The sequence below is a fragment of the Pituophis catenifer genome, unplaced genomic scaffold, assembly GCF_029215685.1.
Source record: "Pituophis catenifer annectens isolate HBS135680 unplaced genomic scaffold, rPitCat1.0.hap2 SCAF_13, whole genome shotgun sequence".
In the NCBI taxonomy this organism is placed as follows: Eukaryota; Metazoa; Chordata; class Lepidosauria; order Squamata; family Colubridae; genus Pituophis; species Pituophis catenifer.
In genome coordinates, this window is record NW_027256893.1 from 15,403,817 (window position 1) to 15,419,494 (window position 15,678).

The 15,678-nt window shown below is 45.6% G+C and overlaps 2 protein-coding genes and 1 long non-coding RNA gene across 3 annotated transcripts in view; 1 reads left to right on the forward strand and 2 right to left on the reverse strand.

Moving 5' to 3' along the window:
* The window catches only part of CUNH16orf86 (chromosome unknown C16orf86 homolog), a 20,443-nt gene extending 13,403 nt beyond the window's left edge, over positions 1-7,040 (reverse strand). The window contains exon 1 of the mRNA XM_070952666.1: positions 6,810-7,040. Coding sequence (XP_070808767.1) covers positions 6,810-7,010 — 201 coding nt within the window. The 5' untranslated portion in view covers positions 7,011-7,040. The remainder of the gene's footprint in view (positions 1-6,809) is intronic.
* The window catches only part of ENKD1 (enkurin domain containing 1), a 15,035-nt gene extending 3,456 nt beyond the window's left edge, over positions 1-11,579 (forward strand). The window contains exons 2-8 of the mRNA XM_070952663.1: positions 2,309-2,452; positions 3,787-4,011; positions 4,172-4,344; positions 7,180-7,338; positions 9,296-9,465; positions 10,182-10,318; positions 10,971-11,579. Coding sequence (XP_070808764.1) covers positions 2,368-2,452; positions 3,787-4,011; positions 4,172-4,344; positions 7,180-7,338; positions 9,296-9,465; positions 10,182-10,318; positions 10,971-11,131 — 1,110 coding nt within the window. The 5' untranslated portion in view covers positions 2,309-2,367 and the 3' untranslated portion in view covers positions 11,132-11,579. The remainder of the gene's footprint in view (positions 1-2,308; positions 2,453-3,786; positions 4,012-4,171; positions 4,345-7,179; positions 7,339-9,295; positions 9,466-10,181; positions 10,319-10,970) is intronic.
* A 1,557-nt stretch (positions 11,580-13,136) lies between these two features.
* LOC139323353 (uncharacterized) lies at positions 13,137-15,200 on the reverse strand. Its single transcript, XR_011600984.1, has 2 exons — positions 14,713-15,200; positions 13,137-13,466 (listed from the first exon to the last, which is right to left on the reverse strand). It is a non-coding gene; the product is annotated as an uncharacterized lncRNA (long non-coding RNA).
* Between the last annotated feature and the right edge of the window lie 478 nt (positions 15,201-15,678).

A 15,678-nucleotide genomic window follows, 5' to 3' on the forward strand; every position in this document is an offset into this window, starting at 1 on the left:
TAAATGAAAGCAAATTCTTCAAAACACCATTCCACAGTTTATCACCGACCTTGGGATAATTAGGCAAACTGCCAAAGGCTTCTCTTGGCAAAAGTTCAGAAGCAGAAAATGCCAACAAGAAATGAATAGAGTGAAACAAGAAGCAATTCTCTCAACATTGTTTTCCGGCAAAGAGCCCAAGAGCCGTTGCTGGTCTTTTAAGCCTTATGGGAAGGGCCAATCATCTCTTGGCCCTATTCCTGAGTCATACTTTCTGCTTTATCTGCTCCTGCCTTCTGGCAGCTCTTCTCATACATGCACTAGGAACAGGCTCCTCCTGTTCCTCTGCCTCTCTATTGTCAGCCTCTGGAGGCTCTGAAGTCCGCACCTCACTCCCCGATGGCCCTGGCCCCATCTGTGCCTCTGATGCAGCGCCCTCATCTGGACCTTCCCCAGCCTCCAGGACTGGCCCATGTTCTTCCTCAGCCTCATCACTGTCCGACTCCGCTGCCAGCTCCGCAGGCTGCAGGCGGACCACAACATTGATGACGTGACCCTGGAGATACTAGAATGATCATGAATGTGAAAAAAATGTTGATGAGTCACCTTTTTTCAGTTGCCGTCGTAACTTTGAACGGTCACTAAGTGAACTGTTGTAAATCGAGGACTGACTACCTGTGCAGCTGTGCTTTCTACCTGTCTCATAACAAACCTTAGGTAGGCAGGTCATTTTACCCCGCAACCTAGTCTCAAGATTCCAAATGCACCCATTAGCCTTTGCAAGGCCAGGACTCCTGTTGCAACCATCAGCTTATCTGAGTCAAGGTTCCTGCTAGGATATTTAGGGGATTTTTCTTACACCGAGGTAAAGTTGGCCTTCCCAGCAGATTTCCCAGGTTGGATCCACCTGCCTTCCAAACATCTGTTACGAAAGGGCCTCTTTTCCTTCTCCTTTTAGATCCTCGCAGTCCCATGATTTCAAGCCAAACAGCCTCCCCAACTGTCTGTTTGTACAATAACTTGGCTCTTAAAACAGCCGTTTGCCCTCCAAGCTGACAAAATAAACATCTCTCTGCTGTGCCTGGAAGGAGGCCAAGCGTTAGTCCTTCTTCTCCTTCTTCTCTTCCTCCTCCTCCTCCTCCTCTTTGTGTGAGAGAGAAAAGCAATTGGCTGCTAATGCTGAGATTGGCCTGATAACTGTGCCAGCCAGCTATGCAAAACCAAGGATCGTCTGATTGCCTTTTTGCTTCTAGGTACGAGGAAGGCATGAAAGATATTTAAAATTCGCTTTCAGGATGTTTCAAGGGAAGTTCAGAGACTGCTGCGGTTTTGCTCGCTGTCTTCATGCCTGTCTAAACCGCACAGGCAGATTTCTGATCTCCGCTGACAGATACACCCATCACAGATATGCTGATATCTGTGATGGGTTTGTAACTGCTCGTTGGAGACAGATTACCAAGGTTTTGACGTCCCTCTGCTATGTCGTAATGCGAGGCATGCTTTTTACTTGAGAAAGAGGCTCCCGACCGATTTGGTTTGGACCCATGCCGTGTTAATCGAGGTTGACGTGGATTGTTTTAGGAAATTCCTAGCTTTAAAGAATGGTTCCCGAGTCTGTTATCAGGATTAGAACTTGTGAATATTGGATTGAGCTGCATCTGGAGGACCACAGGAGGTTCATTTGCTATTCTGGGCATGATTGAGACACATAAATGTATGAATAATACAATAGAAGGGAAGAGAAATAGATCTAATTTGTGCCTGACATTTTCACTCCTTAATGATACAGTCAGGGCTGGGATTCAGCCAGTTCGGGCAAACCGGATATTAATTTTAAATCTAGTTCGCCAAACAGGTAGTTACAAGGACTGGCTGACCCGCCCATCCCGCCTCGCCCCTCCCAGGAGTCTCTACACGGCCCATTTTGGATGCGAGGTAAGTGCAGGGCCCACACGGAGGCTCTGAAAGGGTGAAAAATGGGCCTACTGGAAGTCCAGAAATGGGTCCATTTCCGGCCTCCGGAGGGCCTCCAGTGTCCAGGGGAGGCCATTTTCACCCTCCTGGAGGCTCAAAGAAAGCCTCCAGAGCCTGGGGAGAGTGAAAATGCTGCCCCCTCGCCGTGGTGCAGAAGGCCGAGTAGGCCATGCCCCCATGGCCACGCCCACCCAGCAACCAGGCAGCGAACCGGTTCCTAAAATTTTTCAATCCTACCCCTGGATACAGTGATTGATGATTGCATTTTTTTTCTTCTTCTAAACTTCTTCCTTCCAGCTACCCACTCGCACATTATCCATGGTTCCATAGCAAACTTGGTTCTTATTTGCAACAGGTTCCCCCGAAAGATGAGATTTTGCCATTCCTGGTTAGAATCTACGAAGTAAGGTTGAGATGTCGGAAGGTCCCTCCAGGATCACAGGTCCCATTCCTCCGGATCCTACCCTATGTCCGGATTATTACAGACGCCCGCTATCAGGTCAGTGTCTGCTTATGTCTGGAATTCTTATGAAGTCTGTTCACCACAATAAACCTGTCCTCCATCTGCAGGTTGCATGTTTGTCTTCCTACATCCAAAAGGGGCGCGATGGCTCAGCGATTAAAGACACTGAGCTTCTCATCTGGAAAACCGACAGCCCCAGTTCGAGACCCAAGCATGGGGTGAGCTCCCGTTCCTTGCCTCAGCTCCTGCCCACGAAGCATGCAAATGCGAGTAGATAAATAGGTACCACTTCGGTGGGAAGATAACAACGTTCCGTGCACCTCAGCATACAGTCATGTTGGCCACGTGAACACAGAAAATGTTCTTCGGACAATGCTGCCCTAGAGTCAAACACAACTGGACAAGGGAAGCCTTTACCTTTACCTTCCTACATCCATTGTGCAATGGAGAGTGTTCTGACCTAGGCTCCCTGAGACAGTAAAAAGCACACGATTAGTTCCAAAAACCCTCTTTTTATTTCAACGGCTGTAAATTAAGTTCATTCCCAGCCATAATGAGTCACAAATAGTTTGTAAAGAGTCCGACAGAAGTCTGCCACAGTCCTTCGGGATAAGGCTGATAAGCACCCACCTTTATCTCCCTTGGCACGCTGCCAAAGACTTAATTGGTAATTAGCTTTACAAGGCCACACGGAGCACAGAGTCAAAACGGAGCTTCAGAATTTAAACTGACCAGCACGAACAAAGTTGCTTCCTGCAAAGGCTCATTTGCCTTTGCTTCTCCTTTATGTCTTATGGGAGGAGCCAATCATCTCCAAGCCTTACTCCTGAGTCGTCCGTTTTCTTTTAACTGTTCTTGCCTTCTGGCGGCTCTGCGCATGCGCACACTGGGAACAGGCTCCCCCTCTTCCTCTGCCTCGCTGACGTCAGACTCTGGAGGCTCCGGAATCAGCACATAACTCCCAGATGGCCCTGACCCTATCTCTGCCTCAGACGCAGAGCCCTCGTCCGAGCCTTCCCCAGACTCCAGGACTGGCCCATGTTCCTCCCCAGCCTCCTCACTGTCTGACTCTGCTGCCAGCTCCGCAGGCTGCCGACGGACCACAACAGAGGGATCTCTTGGATAGTTAGCTGAGAGTGTACTCTCCACACTTCCTTTCTCCAAAAGGATACCTTTCAAACTGCTGAATTGAAACGTCCATTATGCCCAATCTGGATGAGCGTCTGTATGGCACTTTTTAACTGTGCATTTCATGTCTTTTTCCTGCTCCCCGTCCATGAGGATTCTGAGAATTTTCTGCAGCCAAAGCCGCTCGTTCTGTTCTTAAGCCACTGACCCTTTCCTGATTTTTCTCTTTTTTGTGTCTTTAGCCCGAGGAAGGCTGGAAGGAAACTCCCTGAAATTGGATTTACTTCCCGGCCCCATCCCGCCAGAGTTCAGCCTCTATCCTGGGTGCTACAGCGCTCGCTGCTCACAACCTCCTCCACGGATTAAGCCCAATGCCAGGGACATCTTGGAGAAGGGACAAAAGGGCACCGTAGGAGTTCTCCTGAAGCTAGACGAGATCTCCTTCTTTGAAGAACTGAGGCCCAAACGTAAGTGAAGGACAGCAAGATTCTACAGATGTTGGTAGAGTTTTGTCTAAACTGCCAACTGGTTCCTCAGACCTGCTCTTCTTCTGCTCTGCAGAGCAGTTATGGCCAGGATGCCTTCAGAGGACATCCCAAGCAGCCTTTTTTTCCCCCTTCGGTGCAGGCAGGGATCACAAAGACCACGAGAAGGAGAATCTGAGGCGCATGAGAGAGATCCAGCGGAAGTGTCGAGAGAAAGAACAAGCTCGGCAGCTGAGTCAACCCAAGCCGGTGAAAGCCCTGTGGAAGTCCCAGAAGTATGAAAATGTGGAATCCAAAGTCAAGGCAAAGTTGCAGGTACCACCGAAGCCATTCCTTGCTTCCCTAAATTTAATGCTGTCGATAAACAGTTCGGCACATCAGTTAAAGTGGTGTTTTTCCAGCAGAGCAATTATTCCAGATGTGTATACTTTAGCTCCCAGAATTCTTGGTGGCCGAATTGGTTGTTTGGGTTAAGAAATTTGGTACTGTGGGGTCGTTAAGAACACAAGCGAGGACTCAGAGGACAGAAAACTAGCATGACTAAACCTTGGTTAGTCTGTATGTGTTCTGCCCCAGCTACGGACCCCAAAGAACACGGCACACACAAAGTTTGTACAAAACTTAATTTACTAAAATAACTCAGTCTTTTTCAAAACAAAGGCTGTTAATAAACTTTCTTAACAGCCTACAAGGAACCAAAGAATAAATAATCGTAATCTTACTATGGTTGGCAGAAAGCCCAGAAGCAATTTGCAGAGAATCCAGACGTGAAGTAGAGTGAACTAAAGTTGTTCCCTACAAATTGCTTCAGTCGGCGTTCCTCCTTAAATAGGCTAAGGGAGTGGCCAATTAGCCCCAAGCCTTACTCTCAAGGAGACCTCCTCCTGAGGAGCCACTCCTGCCTTTTGGCAGCTCTGCATGCCCGTGCATCGAGAAGAGGCTCCTCCTCTTCTTCCTCTTCACTTATGGTAGCTTCTGGAGGTTCTGAAGGCCCTGGCTGAATCCCCACCTCTGGCACCACATCTTCTCCAGCCTCCTCATTGTCCGACTCGCATGCCAGCTGCACAGGCTGCTGGCACAACACAACACCAGCCTCCTCGCTGTCAGAATCAGCTACAATCCGCACAGGCCGCTGACGGGCCACAACAGTATGTGAAGGTATGTTTGGATGTGGCAAGGCTATTTTATTAAACATTAAGCCAGTTTGGGTCTAAACAGCGGTGAGCTTGGTACTCTCTGAGCTTGGTTGTTTCCTTGCAGACGTTTCATTACCTCATTAGGTAACACCATCAGTGCTAGAAGGGAGTTGGGTTTGCCCTCGATTTATATTCCAGTGGTTTGCCCTGTCAGTGTTGGTGGGAGTGTTCTTGCTAGTTCCTTGATTAGGTTTGCTGTTAGCTTGCTTGCCCAATTTGGTAATTCCTTGGTATCTATGAAGATTTTCAGTCATCCAGGTTCTGGTTGTCCCAAAGGTGCTTTTTCAAGAGGCAATTGGACTTTTTGGTGTTTCTTTGAAGATGTTTCGCTTCTCATCCAAGAAGCTTCTTCAGCTCTGACTAGATGGTGGGGAAATGGAAGGATTTCCACTGGTTAATTGTCCTCACTGTTAGGAAGTTCTTTCTTAGTTCTAAGTTGCTTCTCTCCTTGATTAGTTTCCATCTACTGTTTCTACTCCTGCCCTTGGGTGCATTGGAAAATAAGTTGACCCTTCCTCTTTGCGGCAACCACTCAAATCCTGGAATACTGCTGTGAAGTTTCCGAAAGATGCCCTAATTAATTCATGAGCCATGAGCCGAACTCATTTATTAGGAGCACCATTTCGGCAATATTCGGATATTAGTTAGAACTAATCCCACGTAGATTTGCGTTCCCCTATGACCCTGTCTCTCCCCTCCTCTCTGGCCATGTCATAAATCACATTCTCCAATTAACCACTTTGGCTGGCTGTGAAATCCAACACCCTCCTTCTGATTGCGGTCAGGAAGAATGTATGGAATGCACTTCAGTTAGGGAAATCAGTCAGCTCTATCAGTTCTCCCTCCCTCCTGCTCATGGCAACTTGAAAGCTTTGCAAGTTGACAACTGCTAGATAGAGACCTGCTGATCTGAAATGTTTGTTTCCTTAAAAGTATTTATTTATTTATTTATTTATTTATTTATTTATTTATTTATTTGTCGTATTTCTATGCCGCCCACTCTCCGAGGACTCTGGGCGGCTTACACCAAAGACCAGTATACTAAATAGCATATTTTCCCCTAACAATCTGGGTCCTCCTTTTACCCACCTCGGAAGGATGGAAGGCTGAGTCAACCTTGAGCCAGTGAGATTTGATCTGCTGATCTGCTGAACTAGCAGTCAGCTGAAGTAGCTGCAGTACTGCACCCTAACCACTGCGCCACCTCGGCTCTTTTATTAGTTAAATATTTATTCAATATTTTTTATTGGTTTTACAACAACAACAACAACACAACACAACATACATAACACAAACACATAATATGTGTTTCTTTTTGCATATCAGTTTCGTTCCTCTTTCATTCTACTTTATACATTCCCCATCTTTCCCATCCTTTATTATCATTATCGTGTTATATATAATTTTATATCTAATTATATAATTATAATTATATAATTATATATATTATAATTATATAATTATCGTGTTATATCTAATTTTAGTCATTTACAATATTTTACATATTTGTCACCTTCTTCTCTCCATCATTTATTCACATATACTTTCCCTAATCTCGAACCAGTCGTACCACTTATTCCATACTTGATAGTATTCTGTATCTTCCTTTTCTTTTAGTTTTTTCGTTAATCTGTCCATCTCCACACAGTCCAGGATTTTCTTAATTATTTCTTCCTCTCTTGGCACATTTTCGTTTTTCCAGGACTGTGCGTAGACTGTCCTTGCCACTGTAATAATATGCAAAATCAAATATCGGTTTTCTTTACTGTAGGTTGTGCTTAACATCCCTAATAAAAACGTCTCTGGTTTCAAATCCACATTGTGGCCAGTTATCTCTTCTGTCCAACTTCTAGTTGAAATATTTGTTTATATAATATAGTTTTCTTGTTAGATAAGAATATGCAGTACTTTTTCCCCATCAAGTAGCTGTCCCTTCTCTTTCTGGGTTTTGCAGGAGAGTCCGAGCCCTCCACATCCAGAGGCCCAGAAGTACCTGAGAGCCTATTCTCGCTGTGGCACAGGAATCCGTCCACGCCGATCGCCATCCCCGAACCCTTCCCAGTTGCGTGAAATAGATTCAGGAGCTGCCCAGGCTCAGAATGGGAACGGCAAGGTGTGTGTGTGTGTGTGTGTGTGTGTGTGCGTGTGTGTGTGTGTATACAGCAGTGGTGAAATGTAAAATTTGTTACTACCGGCTCTGTGGGCGTGGCTTGGTGTGTGGGGGGGTTAATGTGACTGGGTGGGCGTGGCCAACTTTTTTTTTTTTACTTTTAAAAGCATTTTTTCTACAACCTTAAGAGGTTGCAGAAAAAATGCTTTTAGAAGCCTCTGACGATCAGGCAACTCAGGCATTTTTTTTTCTACAACCTCTTCAGCCGAAGAGGTTACAGAAAAAAATGCTTTTAAAGGCCTCTGACGATCGGGCAACTCAGCTGGGATCGTCAGAGGCTTTTAAAAGTATTTTTTTCCGCCAAAGAGGTTGTAGAAAAAATGCTTTTCAAAGTAAAAAAAAAAAAAAAAAGCCTCTGATGATTGTGCGGCTCAGCTGGGCATGGGGGGGGGGGGGGAAGGCAGTGTTTTTTGCTACCGGTTCTCCGAACCACCCGCCACCATCGCTACTGGATGAGGCGATCCGGTCTGAACCGGGATCATTTCACCCCTGGTATACAGGTCGTCCCTAACTTATGACAGTTCATTTAGTGACTGTTCAAAGTTACAGTGGCATTGAAAACAGTGACTTAGGACCATTTTTCACACTTAATGACAATTTCAGCACGCACACACACATCCCCCACGGACAAATTATCAAAAGTCAGATGCTCGGCAACTGGCTCATATTTAAGACGGTTGCAGGATCACAGAGTCACGTCATCCCATTTTGTGACCTGCTTAATAAGTAAAAGTCAATGCGAAAGCCAGATTCACTTTCACAACTGTGTTACTAACTTAACAACGGTGGCAAGAAGAGTTGTAAAACGGGGCAAAATTCACTTAGATGTTTCACTTAGCAGCAAAAACTATGGCCTGCATTATGGTCGTAAGTCGAGGACTACCTATAATGGGGAGGGGGGAAGGAAAAATAAGGAGCAAGAAAAGCGAGGAATACGAATACGAGTAGATGTTTCTGAACGACAGTTCCCAGCTTCCCTCACCACTGACAGCTGTGGATGCTGGGAGATGTAGTTCAACCTACATCTGGTGTAGGTTGCCTGGTGGCGACCTACACACATCTGCCTGGTGGCGCAGCAGGCTAAACTACTGTTAAAAGTAGCATTTAGCTGCCAGCTGCCTGCAATTACTGCGAATTCGAATCTCACCAGGCTCAAGGTTGACTCAGCCTTCCATCCTTCCGAGGTAGGTAAAATGAGGACCCTGATTGTGGGGGCAATAAGCTGATTTTGTATAAAATAGAACACTGCTTAGGGGGGGGCGGCAAAAAAAGCCCTACTAAGCAGGTATATACAAAAGGATGAAGGCTATTGCTTAACGCATTGTAAGCCGCCCTGAGTCTCCGGAGAAGGGCGGCATATAAATCAAACTAATAAAATAAATAAATAAAACCTATGCAAACATGACAAAAGGCAGGGGGCTGCCTCTATCCGAGCTTACTCTGCGGCACCATTGCATATTAAGGGAATCAAAAGAGCCTTGGTGGTGCAGCAGACTAAAACACTGTTAAGTAACACCAGCTGCCTGCAATTACTGCAAGTTCAAATCTCACCAGGCTCAAGGTTGACTCAGCCTTGCATCCTTCCGAGGTAGGTAAAACGAGGACCCAGTTTGTGGGAACAATAAGGTGACTTTGTATAAAAAAGAACACCACTTAGGGGAGGCCGAAAGCCCTACTAAGCAGGTATATACAAAAGTATGAAGGCTATTGCTTAACGCATTGTAAACCGCCCTGAGTCTCCGGAGAAGGGCGACATATAAATCGAATCAATCAATCAATCAATCAATCAATCAATCAATCATGCCTTGGCCCAGTGGGTGGATCTAGCCATTTCTGGGTTTGCCACCATCCTGAAGCCCTCTGCTTGATTTTATCGTAGCCTTCTTTCTTTCTACTCCAGGTCCCAGAGAACAGCAGTACGGTGGATTTCGTCAGCCACAATGCCCAAAATGCGAAACGCGCCACGATGCAACGTTCCCGCTCCCTGCAGTCCATCAACAAAGTCCTGGAGCAGAAGCAGAAAGATCTGGAAGAGTACAACTCCAAGCAGAAAGGCCATGTGCCCCACTAGTAAGCTCGGGCTCGGTGATACGGGCTGCCCGCAGGCCAGCCAATCTAGAGGGTGGCAGGTTGGGAACGGCTGTGCTGTCCACCGGCAAAGGGTAAGCAGCCGCCTCCTGGAAATTTTAGAGAGCCCCTCCTCTCGGATACTTCAATGGCTCAGAGCATGTCAAATTCAGCTTTGGAAACATACGGTCTGGAAACATGTATTGGCAAACCAGTGAAGGTGAGATTCTTCTGGTCTTACAGCCTGTTTAACTATATCAGTGCTAGAAATTAAAATCTGTACTTTTGGATCCGGTTTCCAAAAGGTGCTTCAGAACAGACCGGACGTTTTCTTGTAGCTGTGGCCGTCTCTCAGTTCCATTGCTAAAAGGTTGGGTTGATGAGCATGCCAGAAAGAGAAAGCATTTTGGCTGGGAAAAGGCCCTTCCTTCCTTCCTTCCTTCCTTCCTTCCCTCCCTCCCTCCTTCCTTCCCTCCCTCCTTCCTTCCTTCTTCCCTCCTTCCTTCCTTCCTTCCTTCCCTCCTCCCTCCCTACTTCTTTCTTTCTTCCTTCCTTCCTTCTTCCTGCCCTCCCTCCCTCCTTCCTTCCTTCCTCCCTCCCTTCCTCCTGCCCTCCCTCCCTCCTCCTTCCTTCCTTCCTCCCTCCCTCCCTCCCTCCCTCCCATGTGGTCTCTGCTGTACTATTCTTATAAGTGACTTCCACTTTTCTGCTCTCTGTAGCCTGATTGAGCGGAAGGACCACTGGCGCAAAGAAGCCGAGGAACGCCTGCGTAATACACCTGATCCTGACACGCCACCTGGCCATACCATGATGCCCGAGAGCCAGCGCCTAGAAACCCTCAAGAACCTCAAAGAGAGTAAGAAGGGTTTAGGGGAAACCTTCTGAAGCTGTCTTCTTATAGACTTCACACTCACATACACACTCTCTCTCTCTCTCTGTCTCTCTCTCTCTCTCTGGCTCACAGATCCAAATGGCTGAGAGAGTAGAGTAGAGTAGAGTAGAGTAGAATAGAATAGAGTAGAGTAGAATAGAATAGAATAGAATAGAATAGAATAGAATAGAATAGAATAGAATAGAACAGAAGGAGGAGGAGGATGGGATAGGACAGGACAGGACAGAAGGAGGAGGAGGAGAATGGAATGGAATAAGAATAGAATAGAATAGAATAGAATAGAATAGAATAGAATAGAATAGAATAGAATAGAATAGAATAGAATAGAATAGAATAGAATAACAGAGTTGGAAGGGACCTTGGAGGTCTTCTAGTCCAACCTCCTGCTTAGGCAGGAAACCCTACACCACTTCAGACAAATGGTTATCTGAAGTGGTGTAGGGTTTCCTGCCTAAGCAGGGGTTTGACACAACCAACAACACTAGAACCAAATAAACCCCATTATGGTTTGGTGCAACACGTTGATGGGTCAACCGGGGGGCGCTGAAGAAGACTGGCTGTCAGAATTGTCCACTGATGGTGCTCCTTTTTTTCTCCCTCCATCTCTTCTCTGTAGGCCAAGAGAAGCTCTTGAAGGAACTCCTGTTGCTTCCCGTGAGAATCGATACCCTGAGCGTCCAAACCCGGCGAGTTTCTTTAGAGAAGAAGCTGTCGCAGATCGAAGAGGCCCTCAAAATCTTCTCCCGGCCCAAAGTCTTCGTCAAGTTGGACTCCTAAGCACGGAGGCCATTTTGTCTCCAGCCTCTCCAGCCTCTTGCACTCAAGTCCCAGGTGGCTTTGTTTCCTCACATGGTGGCTCCCACAATGTAGGTTTGTCTTGTGGCGTTGTCCGTTTGTTCTTGCTGTAAGCCCTGATTCTTTTCAGCATGTCCGAAGCAAATCCGCGTGTCTTGGTCAGCATGGGAAACTAATGCAAGCAGTAAGGGTCAAGAGCTGGGATGATGAAAGCTGGAACCCAAGAGCTTTTGACGGGCCAAGAGAGATGTTTCCCAAATACCATCAACTTTCTCAAGAAGGTCTTCTCTTTCAAGCAAAGGGGAAGCTTTATTTTATTATTTTTTTTAAAAAAAAAATACACATTCTCATGAGTTTAGAGGAGTATGTGCATTTTTAACTGAAAACGGTTGGACAGTTTTAAACAAATAAAGCACGTTTTGTAAGCTAAGTTGGAAGTTGTGAGGGCCTTCCTAAGTCATTCTGAACGATTCTTCAACGTTGGCCGTGTCAGTCTTACCGTATTTTTCGGTGCATTTTTTGGTGTATTTACCTCCAAAAAGGGGGTGAAAATCTGGGTGCGTCTTATACGCCGAATGTAGCACCGGCCCCCACCTTTCGGCCATTTTCGGCTAGTTCCAGGCGGCAGGGATCTGGGTCGGGGCACAGCCTGAGGAACAACCCTCCCTATTCGGGACAGTGGGGGGGGGGGGAATCCCTAAAGGGGATCGCGGGTTCGGGCGGCAGACCCGCGATCCCCTTCCCGATTCCAAACGGGTCTGTGCAGAGACAAAAAAAAAGTGTACCGTGTTTCAGGCGGCGGATCTGGCCAGGAGGAAAGAGAAGTTGAGTCTGCTGAGGAGGAGGAGGACGGGGGCGCACGGCTCTGCAATGTGCAGAAAAACACTTTTAGGCGTCAGCGCTACAATCTCCTCCCCGAATCCAAAGCACTTCCCAGTTCTCCGCTGCACATTGCAGGGGAACTGGCCGCCACCCGAAACGCGACTCTTTGAGGTTTGCATTTTGGAATCCGGGCAGCGATGGCTGGAAAGGAGGAACGTTTCCCTTTAGGGGCTCCCATTCAGCTCGGCTTGGCTCCTGGGCGCAGAGAGGGTTAGGCAGCGGTGGCGGCGGCTCCTCACATTGCTAGGGAGTGAAGTTAGCGCGGCCAGAGGGGTGACCAGCCACAAATCGTGGCACCTGCCTTGTTCCCCAAAGCTGCTGGGCAGTTTTCCACCCCCCCATATTGTCCCGAAGAGGGAGGGTTGTTCCTCAGGCTGTGCTCTGTCCCTCTCCCCAGAGCATGCTAGGGGTCTCTTTGGGGGAAAGCGAGTAGTCCCTGCACCTCTCGCTTGCAGGAGGAAGAGGAGGGCGGCGCCACCTTAAATGCTGGTAGGCAGAGGTAAAATACTTTGTTCCTTGTTTTCCTCCCCCAAAATTAAGGTGCGTCTTATACTCCAGTGCGTCTTATACACCGAAAAATACGGTATGTATTTTTTTTTTCTTTCTTCAATGCATCAAAAAGTTGCCCCTTAATTGCAAATTTCAATTAAGCTAATTTTCTCCTTTGAAAGAAACTTTCCAAAGTACCTTTTTTTTTTTTTTTTTTTTTGGCAACTCACCACGGCCAACCTGCCACAGGACAAGTGTTAACACTAATATCAAAGAAACGGTGGAATCGAATCATTAAAGGATGCAAAAGGAGGGGGCAGAAGGAAACGTGAATGACAAAAATGAAAATTATGTTTAAATTTTCTTTTAAATAATTCAATCGAATGGTTAAATGGTCCTGATGCAAGTTGTTCCGCGGTGATTTAGCCGTGGTGAATTGGCTGCATCAAGTTGACTACGGCCAGATGTCTCCTTCGGAACAAGAACTCGTGGCAGGAATTTGCCGGATTTCTCAGCCTCTGAGAAATTTATATCTCAACTTCGTTGATCTGGTTTGTGCTGCCATCTACCGACGGGTCCGATAAATGTTTGAAGAAAGTTCACTGCACACAAAGAATTAAAACAAGCCAAGGGTTTATTCTGAGGTTAATGGCCCTTGGCAAGCCTGGCATGACTTAAGCTGACAACTGCTACCCATTGCATTTTCTGTTTACACCAGGCCACGGTTTGCAATAAAGACCACCTCAGATTAACAGAGAGTTGGAAGGGACCTTCTAGGTCATCTAGTCCAACCCCCCACTCAAGCAGGAGACCTTACACCATTTCTGACAGATGGCAGTCCAGTCTCTTCTTGAAAGCCTCCAGTGATGAAGCTCCCACAACTTCTGAAGGCAACTCCTGTTCCATTGGTTGATTGTTCTCACTGTCAGAAAGTTCCTCCTCATTTCTATAGATAGATAGATAAGATAGATGATAAATGATAGATGGATGGATGGATGGATGGATGTAGATAGAGATGATAGATAGATAGATAGATAGATAGATAGATAGATAGATAGATAGATAGATTAGATGATAGATAGATTAGATAATAGATAAGATGATAAATGATGGATGGATGGATGTGGGTGGATGATGGATGGATGGATGTAGATAGAGATGATAGATAGATAGATAGATAGATAGATTAGATAATAGATAGATAAGATGATAAATGATAGATGGATGGATGGATGTGGGTGGATGATGGATGGATGGATGTAGATAGAGATGATAGATAGATAGATAGATAGATAGATAGATAGATAGATAGATAGATAGATTAGATAATAGATAGATAAGATGACTGACGGCCCCCAGGGGGAGAGCCTTTTCTGTGGGGGCACCTACCATCTGGAACGGGCTTCCCCCGGAGTTACGAAACATCCAAGACTTACGCAATTTCCGCCGAGCCCTGAAAACATTTCTATTCCAACAAGCTGGTCTGGCCTAACTCTCCCTTTTTAATTGGCTTTTAAATTGGCTTTTAAATTGGGTTTTAAACCTCTTTAGATAAATTTGGATGTTTTTTAATCTTTGAGCCTAAATTACTTAATCTGTTTCTTAATAGTTTTTAACTTCTATATGTATTTGTATTTATTATGGCTGTTCACCGCCCTGAGTCCTTCGGGAGTAGGGCGGTATACAAATATGAAAAATAAATAAATAAATAAATAAATAAATAAATAAATAAATAAATAAATGATAGATGGATGGATGGATGTGGGTGATGATGGATGGATGGATGTAGATAGAGATGATAGATAGATAATTAGATAATAGATAGATAGATGATAGATAGATAGATTAGATAATAGATAAGATGATAAAAGATGGATGGATGGATGGATGGATGTGGGTGGGTGGATGGATGGATGGATGTAGATAGAGATAGGTAGATGATGGATGGAATGATGGATGGATGGAGATGGATGATAGATTGGATGGATAGATAGATACTGGAGATAGATAGATAGATAGATAGATAGATAGATAGATAGATAGATAGATAGATAGATAGATAGATAGATGGTAGATTGGATGGATAGATAGGTAGATAGATAGATGTAGAGAGAGAGAAACACAGACAACAGACAGATATGGATGCTTGGCCACATTTCGCTTAGGTCTGAATGACTCAAAAGAGCAAGTACCCAAAACCTGCAGGCCGTGTCTCTGCTGGTTGAGCTTTTTAAGTGAACAAGAGGAATCTTGAGTGTCTGTCATTTAAAAAGTAAATGAAATTTCTGCATGACCAGTCATTCAAGTGCTGTTAGCCGGCTGTAGGAGAGAAGCAGCCCTGACTCGCTACGATCAATACAGTCGGTTTCGCTTGAAAGCATCGATACGTCTCTTCTTCAGTTTTGTTTCATTTTGTTTGGCTGAAGGAGATTTAAGTAAGTGGGTGGCAACCATTTCCTAATCATTAGCGAAAAGACAGTAGAAGGACGGTTAGCACGATAGGGAGGCTTCCACCTCGCAAAGAGCCATACGTACATCAAGAACACAATGTGTACATCAAAATCTGTCCCTTTAATGGGAAATAAGATAGTTTTCCCAACCTGGTGCCCTCCAGACAGACGGAACTGCTACACCTGGCGGATGGCTGACATACAAGGCCAGTCTTTAATGTACTAGGACAGTGATGGCTAACCTTTTCCGGACCAAGTGCCCAAAGCACGCACACCAGGGGTGGGTTCTAAAATTTTTTACTACCGGTTCTGTGGGCGTGGCTTATTTTGTGGGCATGGCTTGATGGTGATGTGACAATTATTTAGGATTTAGCAGAGGTACTGGTCTACCAGGCTTTTAACTGAGCTGTACTGATCTACCCATGTATTTTTGCAGGCACCGATCTACTCAAGTATTTTTGCAGGCACTGATCTACCCATTTATTTTTGCAGGCACTGATCTACTCATGTATTTTTGCAGGCACTGATCTACCCATTTATTTTTGCAGGCACTGATCTACTCATGTATTTTTGCAGGCACTGATCTACTCATGTATTTTTGCAGGCACTGATCTACCCATTTATTTTTGCAGGCACTGATCTACCCATTTATTTTTGCAGGCACTGATCTACTCATGTATTTTTGCAGGCACTGATCTACCCATTTAT